Source organism: Erythrolamprus reginae, chromosome 4, assembly GCF_031021105.1.
Source record: "Erythrolamprus reginae isolate rEryReg1 chromosome 4, rEryReg1.hap1, whole genome shotgun sequence".
Classification (NCBI taxonomy): Eukaryota; Metazoa; Chordata; class Lepidosauria; order Squamata; family Dipsadidae; genus Erythrolamprus; species Erythrolamprus reginae.
In genome coordinates this window covers 58841856-58856372 of record NC_091953.1, presented here as the reverse complement: position 1 = coordinate 58856372, position 14517 = coordinate 58841856, and the positions used below count along the sequence as shown (strand labels likewise).

The window sequence follows — 14517 nt, the reverse complement described above, 5'->3', positions numbered from 1 at the left end:
CCTCAGAAAATAAAGGAATCTCTTGTTTATTATATCTCAAATGTATGTATGAATAGACTGTATGAATTCAAGAAAAAATCCCATATCTACATCAAATCTAGCTACTGTTTGCAACACCCTGTACATAACAACTATTTATACTTGTGGGTTAAAGTATATATATCTAAATTCTGGTTCTGGAAATCTGAATAATAATTTCAAATTTTAGTTAATTAAATTTGCCGCTATTTTTGGATTACACGACATTATATAGATGGCTATATTATATGCAATACTCTGCAGAAGATTAGGAAATTTTTTTGTGTAGTTAAATTTTTGACATTCAGTGTATCCTGGAAATCTTTCAATACAATTTGGTAACCTCTAACAATTCGTTTAATTTATATTCTTTCCTTTCTCATTGCATCCATACCGGTAGTTTCAGAGCAAACTTTGCAATCAGGTAGAGTATAGCACCCATAATTATCAATATATGGAATGATAGCCAATGTTAAATCATTTTCAGATATTTTTGTTTCCTTGAAATGCATGCAGACTATTTTATGCACTATTTTAAACAGTTTGATCTATTATTCTAGGAACTATTTCCTGTCTGTTAGTTTCAAATATATTCAGTCTTAAGTCCATCTTATTTTTATTCTTAAACATAAAATAACATAATCACTAGTAAAAGGCAAGTAGAGTGGATAGAGTATAAACTGTAGCTTTACTGTTATAATAAAAATGGACAGTCCTCAGTTTAATGAATGACTCTTGATTCTTAGCAATAATGTCATGAGACTTGATTGTCATGGGAAAATTTTGCAATTAATTCTTTAACAGAGAAGTTATAGAAATTTTTGGTGCTGAACTTCAGATTTTGAAATGCATAAATTTGGATTCTATAGCTCTTTTGTCATCCAACCAAAATGGTAAAATCATTTTATGAACTGAAGTGGTAAAAGCACTCTATTATTTATCATTAAAACCAAGAAATGCAAGACATGGGAGAAATACTGTTGAAGCATTAGTTACTGAAAGTAGCTGACCTTGTACTACTTGCTGAAAGCAAGATAAAAAATACCTCTTAAGATTTACATTGCAAATGGCCATCACTGTTTTATATAAAATTAATTTTAAGATTCTGTCTGCTATTAAAAGAATCAGATGTCAATTTTCTTTATCTTCTTAGCAGCAAGCAGACAATTCATAAAATAAATACTAAACCATCTGGTGGCTCTTAGAAAGCATTGTGGGGAGAAACTAAACAGACATACACAATCAGAATAAATCATAAACTGTAACAAACTTCTTCTATGCTCATAAATGGGGAATCTAGTTTCAAAAAAGTTTAAACAACATACCACAGATATTTAATATAATTGAGATTTTAAAATATGGCTAAATGTGACTTTCAATTTAGTTTTCTGAGTTATTGTTTATGTAGAACTATCACTTGAAAAATTGATAAACCCTTAATTGAGAAGGTGCTTGCTCATTTGAATGCTTTTTTATGGATTTATTTTTAAAGCTTAATGCTTGCTGACTTGAAGATTTGAAAATTTACTTACAAAATAAAATATTTTTGTGTAAACAATGTTTTGTAGCATCAGCAAAAATACTGAAGAACATGTGTGAGAACTTTTACAAATATTCAAAGCCCAAAAAAATTCGAATTTGTGTTGGAACATGGAATGTCAATGGTGGGAAGCAATTTCGAAGCATTGCCTTTAGAAACCAGACTCTGACTGACTGGCTTTTGGATGCACCAAAGATAGCTTGCATTAGTGAATTCCAAGGTAATCCTTGTTGTATTTATTATCATTTTTGTTGTTGTTGTTGGGTTTATTTTGATTTTTATTCATTTTGCATCTTTATTCTTTAAAGCAGTTGTCATAATTTTCACTCTGGAATTTCAGATCGAAAGAGCAAGCCTATTGACATTTTCGCTATAGGGTTTGAAGAAATGGTAGAGCTAAATGCAGGAAACATTGTGAGTGCAAGGTAGGTGCCACTGCTTTATAAATATTAATTTAATCTGTAAGATATGTTCAAAAATGAAATAATTTTGAGTAATTCAGAACCTAAAATCAAATGCTTATATTTGTCCCTGCCTATTCTGAATCCTTGCTTCAATATTCTGCAGCTTAATATAAAAACTCTAGACAGTTAACTATAAATGATTGCCTGAAAACTATCGCAACTTGCATTTTAAACAGATGGAGTATACACAGCTAGTGCACAAAGAGCAAATATGAATTCACTATGAATATACTTTCTTATTGAGAACCAGTTTGGGCTAGCGGTTAAGCCACCAGGCTAGAAAGGGACACTGAGATATGTGGTCCTACCTTAGGCACAAAGCCTACTGGGTAACCTTGGGTCAGTCACTCTGTCTTGGCCCCGAGAAGAAAATAATAGCATGATACTTCTGAAATCTTGCCAAGATTTATTAATTAATAAATTATAACTTATTAAAAGTCAAGACTGACTTTTAATAAATAATCTCTAATTATTTATTTATTTGCTTATTCAATGAATTTGTAAAGCTGGGTATTTTACTCTGGGCAGTGAACAGTAAAAAGTAGAATAAAAGCAATGACATAATAAATATAAAAGTACACCTCCGTCCACACAGACAAGTAAGTCACCAGAATATAACAAACAGCACTCCTTCCTACAGTAGTATTGATGATGACTTACCTAATTAGAATAATGATATATCTGCAAGAAAACATTGGACTGTATGGAGATGAACAGACTAACAATGATAATTAAAGAAAAGGAGGATTCAGAATATTATAATATTTGGGAAAAATTTTATGATTGGATGGAAAATAAATATGGATAGAAGATAAGTTATACCAACTAAAATGGGAGGGAAATGAAAAGTTAAAGATGTGAGACTCAGGCGACAAAATTACATTAGTATAAAAATATACCTAGAATGATTAATATGTATAGAAGTGTTGGCATAAAAAAGACTTGAAGATTAATATTAGTACTGTAGGTTAAGGGAAACTAGAGAGATGAGTCACTTGTCTGTTAACTACAAAATAGATTATAAATGAATCCACTCAGGGAAGAAATAAGAGGGAAGAAGAGGAGGTAGAGGAGAAAAGGAGGGGTAAAGGCTGAAGAAGAGAAGAAGGTTAGAAGGAAGGAGGAGGAGGAGAAGCAGGAAGTAGGAAGAATAGAGAGAAGGAGAAAGAAGGTAGAGAAAAAGGGAGGTAAGAGGGGAGTGACATGACATGATATGGGAAAACAGATGAGCAACCTGGTAATGATATGTGTAAGATTATTATGTTTGTTTATTGGATAATAAGGTATAATTTATATTAATACTTGATAAGATACTATGGTATATCTTTTGATGTTTATATGTGGAATGTGGAAAAAATAAACTTTTGCAGATGAAAAACCTAAAATATTATTTTGTCTATACTGGCAGTACAACTAATCAGAAATTATGGGCTGCTGAATTGCAGAAGACGATCTCAAGAGATTACAAATATGTTCTCTTGGCTTCGGAACAATTGGTGGGTGTATGTCTCTTTGTATTCATCAGACCTCAGCATGCTCCTTTTATCAGGTAAATATTCTGAGATGTTAAAGGTCATTTTATCACTTAAATGTGTGTATTCCAGCTACATATTAAAACCTTCATGAAACAAGCTAACAGAGATTACCACAGACAATGAATATTCCTATCCTATTTTTACTTTTTTGTCACAATCAACTTTTCTGTGATTATACTTACCAAAGTAACTGATAAAGAGAAAAAAGTGTTGATATGCATTTCATTTAGTATGTGCTTGCAAATATTTTTCGTGCTATAAAATGCACTATAGAAAGCTCTCTAGAGAGAGAAACAGAGACGCAGGAGACAATCAATAGGGCATTTTAGAGTGTGTCAGAGAAGTTAGAGATCTGCTTGTAACAAACAGATTATATTATATGTCCCTCATAAAATCCCTGGATTTGATATAACTTGAATTTCTCATCCTCATTGCTTTTCTATTTGTGCACAAACTGAATGAATCCTAGCTTTCCCTCACCACCCATCCCTTCCCCATACAAATAGAATATATTGCATTTTGGGGTTTGGTTTTCCTGATTAATTTCATTAATTGTTTTTTTTAACATTTCTTTAATTTTTCATTTTAAAAAAGCTGGTGTATGGCAAGTAAAGTCATAGCATCACCCATAAAGTCATAGCATTTTGCATAACTTCCTACCCTCTGTTAGCTCTTTAGAAAATTAAGGAAGACTAGGTGTGTGTATGTATGTATGTATGTATGTATGTATGTATGTATGTATGTATATTTCAATTCACAATACTGAATTGAGATATCAGATAATGTACAGGGTGGCAGTGAACAAATTCATTGATCACCATTGTGACAAAACAGTATTTTGTGACTGGTCATGCCCAAATAGGAATGGGAAGATAAAACATTTACTGAGTGAAAGAAATAAGAATAACAAGTTAATAAATAATAGAGTTCAACTAAGCAATGGTGTATTCGTAGAAAGCAGGAAGATTGGAATATCTGTGGAGTACAAAGGTGGATTTTTAGCATCAAAAGTCCAATTTTTGATACAGAAGGCTCGAAACCTTCATAATTGAAGGAAAAGCTCTCTAACATACCCTGTTGTGGTTTAAATACTATAACAATTAATTATTAAAATGTTTTTTATGTTACAAAATAATCTTGAAAGCTCTTTATTTTTAAGGAATACATACAGTATTTTATTCTATTACCAAGTTGATTATAGTTATAATTGTTCTAAGGCGCTGTCCATGGTATATTATAACAAATACATATGATATTCTGAGGGGAGAAAACCCTCACTTCAAAATTGGAAAAAAATATTTCCCATTGTATTTTCTATTCAAACAGTATCAAAATATTCCCAACCAGCATGAACCCAAAAATTCAGATTGAAACTGATATAATAATAAATATTCTTGGTAAAATACTATACTATTGTATGAATATCATTGTGCCGGACCATTGAACATACTCAGTGATGATAGATTCTGATCACCTAACATAGTTATAATTATTTGCAAGTGATAAGAGTTGAATGCTTTGAAAACTTGAACAAAAAAATTCAAATTACATCTTTTGACTATCTAATTCAATTTGTTTTAATTTTCATCCTAGGGATGTTGCAGTAGACACTGTGAAGACAGGTATGGGAGGAGCTACTGGCAATAAGGGTGCAGTAGCTATTCGAATGTTGTTTCATACATCCAGTCTTTGCTTTGTATGCAGTCACTTTGCTGCAGGGCAGTCACAAGTCAAGGAGAGAAATGAAGATTTTGTGGAAATATGTCGCAAACTGAGCTTCCCAATGGTGAGATGAAATTAAATCTCCTAACTCAGATATTGTCTGAAAAGATTCTAATAAATATTGAATTTTAAGAAGCCCCCAATAAATGTTACATGAACATGTTTGTGCAAAGAAACTATAATCAGAGGCTAAGATTTGATTTTCATGTGTACTTTTATTTATATTTCAATAAAAGAATTGGTATTCCATAATCAATTAGGTATTGTTTAATAATAATTGAAAAAATTGTTTATTAATATGCATTTACTTTTTGAATATTTTAAAAGTAAAAATAAAATTTAATTTTATTAGTTTTTAATGAATAATATTATAACATTACCATAAATCTATGCAGAAAAGGGGGGGAATAAAAGTGATCTGCTGCAGTGAGTATAAAGGAGCAGGTACTGTGCATTTAAAAATTGGCATATATATGAAGTATGCCAGATTATTTATTACTATTTTGTTTATTAATTTATATGCTGGCCCTCTCACTTATTGTGATGACCCAGGGTGACGGCACAAATATAACACAAACAGCTGGCAGTTCAAACCGACCCTTTTATTGCTCCAAATCTCCCCCAAACAAACTTCAAACAGCCTTTGGTCGCAAATAGTCCAATGCAGTGCTGTCTGCACCGCACTAAATCCCAAATTTATCTAGCAAAACAAAAACAAAACGAAGAATTCAGGGGACAAAAGATAATCAGTCCAGAACACCACACAGGAAAGCTAGGATTCAAACATCAGCACACAACACTCCAGGAACTAAACTTTTGTTCCCAACAAATACCCCTCCCCACAGCGACTCCTTAAGTCTCATTGCCCAAGTGTGCCTGGTAAAGCTGGGTGGAGCCCACTCCTCATTAGTGGGCTCCTCTGTTGGAGCTGATCCCATCTCCTCTGCACTCTCCAAGCTCTTGCATCAGAAGGGGGTGGTTAATGCTCCTGGTCTGAGCTGCCCTCTCACTCACTGTCCGTTCTTGTTTCAGCTCATCTTCTGCTGCAGAGTCAGACTCCAACAGAGACATGACAACTATAAATCAACTCTCTCTCTCTCTCTCTCTCTCTCTCTCTCTCTCTCACACACACACACACACACACCATACACACACACAAAATCTCAAAAGCTACACACATACACACATACCATACACGTGTGTGTGTAGTAAAATTTCAAAAGCTAAGAACTTGCAGGTTAGTACGGAGCAGGAGAACAGAGCTCTTCTCACTGTCCAATTTACTATGTCTGGAGGCTAGTGAGGCGAATGTGAAGCTCTGGAGGTGTGGGCATCGTAGAGAAGATACACCAGAGGTGACGGGAAGAAGAGCAATCCCCTGCTGTAATAGGAGGAACCCCTCAATTTCAGCATAAAAGAAACTGGCTGTCATGACCAGGTCCAGAGACGCGGTGACCTGATTAATGAAGGAGGGAAAAAAGTGTGAAGCTTATTAAGTGAATCACTGCAGTAGTTAACCAGTTAGCAACATGTGAATCTGGCTTCCACGTTGGCCTTTGAGAACGTCAAAAAGGTGATCACATGACCTCAGGACACAGCAACCGTCATAAATATAAATTGCAAGCATATGAATTTTGATTGCATGACCATGGGGATGCTACCATGATCGTAAGAGTGAAAATCAGTCATATGTCACTTTCTTCAGTGCTGTTGTAACTTCAAAATTTCATAAAATTAACAGTTGTATGTCAACTGTACTGTACTGTAATTTAATAACAAATACGTGTTGTGTCCAAATTCAAAGTGGCTGCACTGATTTCTTCTTGTGTTTTAGGGCAGAATGCTGTTTTCACATGACTATGTATTTTGGTGTGGAGATTTTAATTATCGTATAGATCTTCCTAATGAGGAAGTAAAAGAACTAATTCGGCAGCAGAATTGGGATGCTCTTATTGCAGGAGATCAACTTGTTAATCAGAAAAATGCAGGGCAGGTAACATTGCATATTTCCTTTAAAGATTTATGGTTTTTCTCTTTGCTGTTAACTGTTGAGTGTTGCATAATATTTTCAGTATCAAAGGCTGGTTAGTTACCTGGCTTTTTAGAAGTATGACTAGTCTGGTGGGTCATATCAGCTATTTTGCGCCCCAGATTAATATGTTTCTGTTTGCAAATAGGAAGTTTTCAGTTCATATTTGAGGCTCTAGAACAGGGGTCCCCAACCACCGGGCCGCGGACCAGTACCGGGCCGCGGGGCATGTTGCACCGGTCCGTGGAGTCAGCAGCTGCCGGCCCTCATGCCACCACCCCCTCCCTCCAGCGCTTCGCCTCCCGCCGGGCAAGAGGCCTCGGGAGGCAGGTTCTGCCGGCCACAGGACAATGGATGGGACAGAGGGGCGGGAAGGACCGAGAGGCTCAAGCCTCTTTTGGCTTCTGCCGCAGGGCGCTTTTGCGTTTTTGGCTGGGGGGAGGCAGGAGGGCCAGCCTGACCCCCTCTTTCCAGCGCTTAGCTCCCGCTGGGCAAGAGGGCTTGGGAGGCAGGTTCTGCCGGCCACAGGACGATGGCGGGAAAGAGGGGCGGGGAGGACCAGCACCCCCATGCTTAATCCCGCCCCCAACCACGCCCCTTTTGGCCCCCACTGGGCCATAGAAAAATTGTCTTGCTGAAACTGGTCCCTGGTGGAAAAAACGTTGGGGACCACTGCTCTAGAACGTCTTTTAATTGCACTTAAGCAAAGAAAACCTTAGAACTGCCTTCTTTGTTTTTGCACAACTTGAAAAGATTAGGGTTTTTTTTTATTATAAAAGCTATTATTTTTCATTGCTACTGGGCCATTAGGATCCTCTTGTTCTTGATATTAATGAACCTTTTGATATTTCTTATTTTATCTGCCAAAGATCCTATAAGCTCCCGTCTTAACCATAGTTTGCATATATTGTACATGTGGTATTGGTAAATTAAGTAACATTTGAATGCCTTTGTTCTGCTCAGATATTGCTTTCTTGATGTTTAGTGTATCACTTTACCTCAGTCAATGGAAGCTGAATCCAAATAAGATAGCAGCTTATAGTTTGATTATGATTATGCAGCTTAAATGAAGATACTGTATAGTGTATATAATAAAGTGTAAAAAATGTTTCAGAAGCTGCTGAGAGAAAGAGAATAGCCTATTGATTTAAAACACTTGTGGATTTCTCTTTTGACTGGTGAGAATAAAATCATGCAAATAAAAAATTGAAAGCATGCTCCCTAATACCATGATGGCAAGCCTATGGCATGCGTGCCTGAGGTGGCACACAGAGTCATGTCAGCTGGCATCCTCTCTGAGGTTTCTGGCACACATACACATGTGATGATCAGCTGAGCTTCGTGTGTGCTGGAAACTGGAAGGGCTGGTCTTCTGTTTTCCTGTGAGCATGCCCGCCAGCCAGCTGATTGTCGCATGTGCATGCATGCTAGAAACCCATGTCCATGCATACATCGAAAACTGGAAGTTCATTCTCCATAGTGGGTGGAGCTAACCTCCAAGAATGGGGTAACACCGTCCCTTCAACCAATGAGCACTGCCTGACAAATTGTATATCTTCGCCCCCCTTCCTTAATTCCCCCTCTTTGACTCAGTCCTCAGACAAGATTGGACTTGTGTTTTCAGCTCCCATTCTTGAGGTATTTTTTTCCATCTGTCATCGAGTAGATTATGTGAGTTATTCTCCCCAGCAGATTACCATTTCATCTATAATCGCTGGGTTGAGTGCGATAGTGGGTTTCGGCTCGCTCTGCTTGCCAAGCCTCCAGCTGAGGGCCCTTTGATCTAAGTAAGCATGTTCTTGCTTGTATTGGCATCAGCAGTGTGGCTCCATCCTTTATTTCAGCTGTCTAGAAGCATTTTGGTCTGGCCACGGAGTTTGGCTCCAGAAGTACCATCGCAGCTCCTTGATTGCACTTACATTGTTTTAACAGAAGCAGATGCTTCAGTCCTTCTTAAATGGAATTCGGCAGGGGGACCTCCTCACTTCAATCGATCCCACCGAGGCCTACCTGCACATACCAATTTGGCCTTCCCATCAAAGATACTTTAGATTTTACTATGCAGTTCTCTTTATTATACAGTACAATTGAGTATTGTAAAATGCCACATTTTCCCCATCTTTGAAGAGCCATGGAGATCATAGGAATAAAAAAATCCCTAACACCAACATTCATAAAATATATATTGACTATTTTTAATAATTATATTTTGTCACTTCTTCAAATATATCTGTCATTTATATAGTCTGCAGCACTTATGTTCGGATTTTTTTCTTTTTTGTGGTAGACAGTGTTTTTTTTCTAAATTCTATCTAATCTATTAGCAGTGTCAATTAAGGTATTAATACCACTTATAATATTCAGAATGTCATTAATAAATTTTATACAGCAAGGATAAGTTTTGCTTTGTAGCTTTGTATGATATTTGTATAATATTAAAGTTTTCCTAATGCTCTAGTTTCCTTCCTACAGATATTTAGAGGCTTTGTTGAGGGAAAAGTAGTTTTTGCTCCTACGTACAAATACGATTTATTTTCGGATGACTACGATACCAGTGAAAAATGTCGTACACCAGCTTGGACAGATCGGATATTGTGGAGAAGACGAAAATGGCCTTTTGATCGATCAGGTCAGATAATGAAATTTAATATTACCAATACAAAGTAGTGTGACAAGGATTAGTTCTGTACAAAAAATGGGAAGTACTGTATTACAATTATAAGAAATAATTTTATCTGATTCATGGATATTTTTGGTTTTACTTACATGTGGGAACACAAACATTATAATACTAGAAATGCATTGAATACATTCTAAAAGTTTCTTTCTAATAAATAGGTATTGTGAAAAAAGCTCTGCAGTGAAATTCCAGTTCATTGCTTCAAGTATTTTAATTTGTGTGTTTGTAGATTATATTTATCATGTTTCCCCAAAATAGGACAGGGGCTTACTTTTTTTTACCTACCCCCCCCCAAATGCTCTTGGCTTTATTATTGGAGATGGTTTATTTTGGGACGGTGCAGTAGATGGGGTGGGCCGTGAGACATACATCCTATCTTACACTTGTACCTCTGTCACATTCCTCGGCATTGTGTCCAAGGCAGCCCGTTCTAAAAAAAAGTCTTGTAAGTTCAATCAAACTTGCAGGACGGTTTCTTTTAGAACAGGATGCCCTGAACACAACATTGAGGAACACGACAAAGGTACCAGTGTCAGGTAGGATACACATGTTGCAGTGGAGCAGAATTTGGGGATGGCAGGTTGGGCGCGGCGGGCCAAGAGACGCGCATCCTACCTCTGTTCCTCAGTGTTGTGTTCAGGGCAGCCCGTTTTAAAAGAAAATGTCTCTCAGGTTCAATCAAACTTCTCAAACTTGAGAGTTGTTTTCTTTTAGAACGGGCTACCTTGGACACAACACTGAGGAACATGATGGAAGTACTGGTACAAGTGCCAGGTAGGACACGTGTTCGAGGCGGGGTGGAATTTGGGGGTGTCAGTAGTACAAGGTGGGCTGCAAGACGCGTGTTCTACATTGGCCTTGTAACTCCGTTGCATTCCTGATGTTGTGTCCACTGACCCACTTCCGGCTCTCGATTGAAGAAACTCTTAAGGGATGCTTAAGGAAGAGCTGGCAGCCAAACTTCTAGTCGAGCTCAATGGCAGAAGCAGCCAGGCATGCACTTCCTTGTCTCCACCCCCCCTCGCATCCTCCTCTAAACAATGAGGAGGGGGGAGAGTGCATGTAAGACAAAGTACCAGAAAGAGCCTTTGGACTCAACACAAGAAGTCTTTCCCCTTTCGCTCCAAGAGTCTCACGAACACTCATTTCTGGTGGAGTTTTGAAGAGAGAAAGATGTTTGGAAAAGACAAGGAAGTGTGGCTCAGCCCGGCTGGAAGTTTGACTGACAGATGGGCTTTCTTACACAGCCCGCAAGAGTGTCTTTCCCCTCCCGCTTTACTTGAGAGCCAAAGGCAGAGGAGGGTCAGCATACACAGCACTGAGGAATGCATGGCTGTTCCGGCAGGGCATTCGAATGCATCACCCTCGCCTGCCTCCCCTGTCTGAAAGTTGCGGGGAGGGAGGTGGAAGATGAAGAGGCCTGGGCCGGCAAACGAGGAAGGGAGGAGGTGGTGACAGGGACGTCTGCTTCTCAAGCCCTATGCTTGTGGGTTCACAAACAGGAGCACATTTCAAACTGTCATAAGCAGAGCCCAGATGAGCACAGGGCTTGGGAAGGAGACGTCCCTGTTGCCTCCCCTTCGGCTCCGCTTCCTGCCACCGCCTCACTCACTGACTGGCTGGCTCAGGCCTGTTACCCTCCACCTCCCTCCTGGCGTCCTTCAGACGGGGGATGCTGGCAAGGGCAGTGCATGCAAATGACCTGCAGGAAGAGCCACCCAATAGGGATATCTGCTTCTCAAGCCTCCCACTTGCTCTTGCTCTCCTGGCCAAAAGAGTGCCCACCGGAGAAAGAGAGGCTCTTGGCATGTCCCCGCTTCCCCCAGAAAGTTTTTTTAAAAAAAATTATGATAGGGTTTTTAGGGTTTTTTTTAATATTAGATTTGTGCCAGTATAATATTGTTTTTATCATTGTTGTGAGCCGCCCTGAGTCTTCGGAGAGGGGCGGCATACAAATCTAATTAATAATAATAATAATAATAATAATAATAATAATAATAATAATAATTTTTTTAAAATTGTTGTTGTTGTTGTTGTTGTTGTTGTTGTTGTTATTATTATTATTATTATTATTATTATTATTATTATTATTATGTCCCAAAAAGCCCTGTTGGGCTTATTATCGGACATGTCTTATTATAGAGGAAACACAGTAGAATGTATGTTTCAGTACAAAACTGAAGTGAGAATTTCAGACTGATTTCTTTTTCCCTTTGTAGTCCTAATCTGAGGTCTCTAGAACATATCACATTTTTTTTTAATTTTAGCGGAAGACATGGACCTTTTGAACTCCAATTTTGATGATGAAAATAAACTTCTTTACACATGGAATCCAGGAAGTCTTCTATATTATGGACGGGCAGAATTAAAAACATCTGACCACAGGTCTGAACTTATCCTTTCATAATAGCTTATCATCCTTTGAAAAACTGTTCCAATATGATCCATAGTTTTGGAATAATTCATGACTTTTATTTATATATTTTCAGGCCTGTTGTTGCACTGATTGATATAGATATTTTTGAAGTTGATGCAGAAGAGCGACATAAAGTTTACAAGGAAGTAATTGCAGTTCAGGGACCTCCTGATGGCACTATAATGATTTCCATTAAAGGATCGTCATTAGAAGATAACTTTTTTGATGATAATTTGATTGATGAACTTCTTCAGAAATTTGCAACTTATGGTGAAGTTATACTTATAAGGTTAGAACAAATTCAGTTGTAAATACTGCAACTTTTTCTTAAAATGTTCAAAATCTTTTATTTAGAATAAACTAAAATGATAAATCTTTATGTTGTCTACAATATTTTGGGGAGATTATGGTAGGACAGAATTCAAAATTATTTCAATTATCAGAGAAGCTTCCCAACATAGTCTTTTATGAGACTAATGATAATACAGTTACAGGTAGTCCTCAACTTACGAGTTCATTTAGTGACTATTCAAAGTTACAAAAAATAAAGCACCATTTTATGACCTTCTAACAAGCAAAGTCAATGGGGAAGCCAAACAATCATGTGTAGTAATTCACTTAACAGCTATGGCAAGAAAGATTGTAAAATTGGAGAAAATTCACATAATAAGTGTATCACTTAGCAATATACATTTTGGGCTCAATTGTGGTCGAAAGTCAAAGGCTACTTATATATTTTCAGCAGTAGACATATAAAATACAAATTATAGGTATTCGTTTTAGAGTTTCTTATACGTATTTGTTTCAGGCCTTTTTATACTGACCATGCTTATAACTGAAAATACTATAAAATGCATTGCTTGTAAATATTGCTATAAAATGCATTGCTTGTAAATATGAAGATACCTGGGATTGGATATTTATCAGAAGTGATGTACTGTAGTATAATATTGTTTAATAAGAAGCATTGAAACAATCCGAATGGTATGGGAATAATAGATTGAACAGCATTGGCAGTTTTGTTTAGCAGTGTTTAACTTATCAACATTTGTAAATAATAATTTGTAACATATTTGGACATTTCCTATGCCAAATCATTTTGAAGTAGTTTAATGGCTTAGTGTTTATATGTCAGCTGTGTTACGCTGCATGTTAAATACATAAAGTTGTCTTAAGAATTATGACTGTTTCCAGTATTCTGCTCATAGAAAAACCAAATTGGAATGGCAGGAGGGTTCTCTTCATTCTTTTTAATAAATTTTTAAATTACTTTCTAGAATGTTTTATAGATATTATTGCATCCACATTTTGTTTCAGGTAACCATATCATGCTAGTCAGTTTGGCCAAAGTAGAAATATTGAAAAAAACAAACTACAAAGACAAAATATAGATGAGTAGTAATCTTCAGCATGTTGTGTCATTCATGTTTAAAATTTGTTATACTTTACAGATTTGTAGAAGATAAAATGTGGGTAACATTTTTGGAAGGCAGCTCTGCTTTAAATGTTTTGGATCTGGATGGTATTGAGGTAATAATCATTTATATTCCTATTTATACCTCTGTAAATAATTCTGATGTAAGCAGAGTGTGTGGCATTGTGATTCATTTTAGTATTCTATAATCATTAGGTTTAGATATTTGATAAGTCATTCTTGTGAAATTTGGGACCTAATTTTGAGCTGGACTGTGCTTCAATGTACATATTTCTTCCTGAGTCAGCTTTGGAATGATGAAGTAATGTGAAGTGGTTGTTTCTAAAATTTTCCCTAATTATTTCCACATATGTTTGCATGTACAGTGGTACCTCATGATATGAACCCCTCGTCTTACGAACAACCCGAGATACGAACCCGGGGTTCAGAAATTTTTTGCCTCTTCTTACGAACTTTTTACTTCTTACGAACCCGCTGCTGCCGCCGCCGAGAAACCCCGCCACCCAGCTGTCGCTTTTTGAAACAGCCGGGGGGCTTCCCAGCGTCCTCCTGAACCCAAATGCCAAACCCGAACTTCCGGGTTCAGCGTTCGGGAGGCCGCTGGGAAGCCCCCCGGATGTTTTAAAAGGTGACAGCCAGGCGGCAGGGCTTCCCAGCGGCCTCCCGAACCCGAACTTT

The 14517-nt window shown here is 37.1% G+C and overlaps 1 protein-coding gene across 12 annotated transcripts in view; it reads left to right on the top strand.

The window, feature by feature from the left end:
* SYNJ1 (synaptojanin 1) overlaps window positions 1–14517 on the top strand; it is a 56476-nt gene that overhangs the window by 19781 nt on the left and 22178 nt on the right. For all 12 annotated transcript variants that reach the window (XR_011558984.1, XM_070750338.1, XM_070750337.1 and 9 more), the window contains exons 14-22: window positions 1587–1778; window positions 1899–1983; window positions 3431–3571; window positions 5151–5343; window positions 7114–7272; window positions 9781–9937; window positions 12256–12373; window positions 12478–12693; window positions 13856–13934. Coding sequence is in view for 11 of the 12 variants with exons in the window: in XM_070750338.1 (XP_070606439.1) it covers window positions 1587–1778; window positions 1899–1983; window positions 3431–3571; window positions 5151–5343; window positions 7114–7272; window positions 9781–9937; window positions 12256–12373; window positions 12478–12693; window positions 13856–13934 (1340 nt within the window). In the remaining variant the exon portion in view is untranslated. The remainder of the gene's footprint in view (window positions 1–1586; window positions 1779–1898; window positions 1984–3430; window positions 3572–5150; window positions 5344–7113; window positions 7273–9780; window positions 9938–12255; window positions 12374–12477; window positions 12694–13855; window positions 13935–14517) is intronic.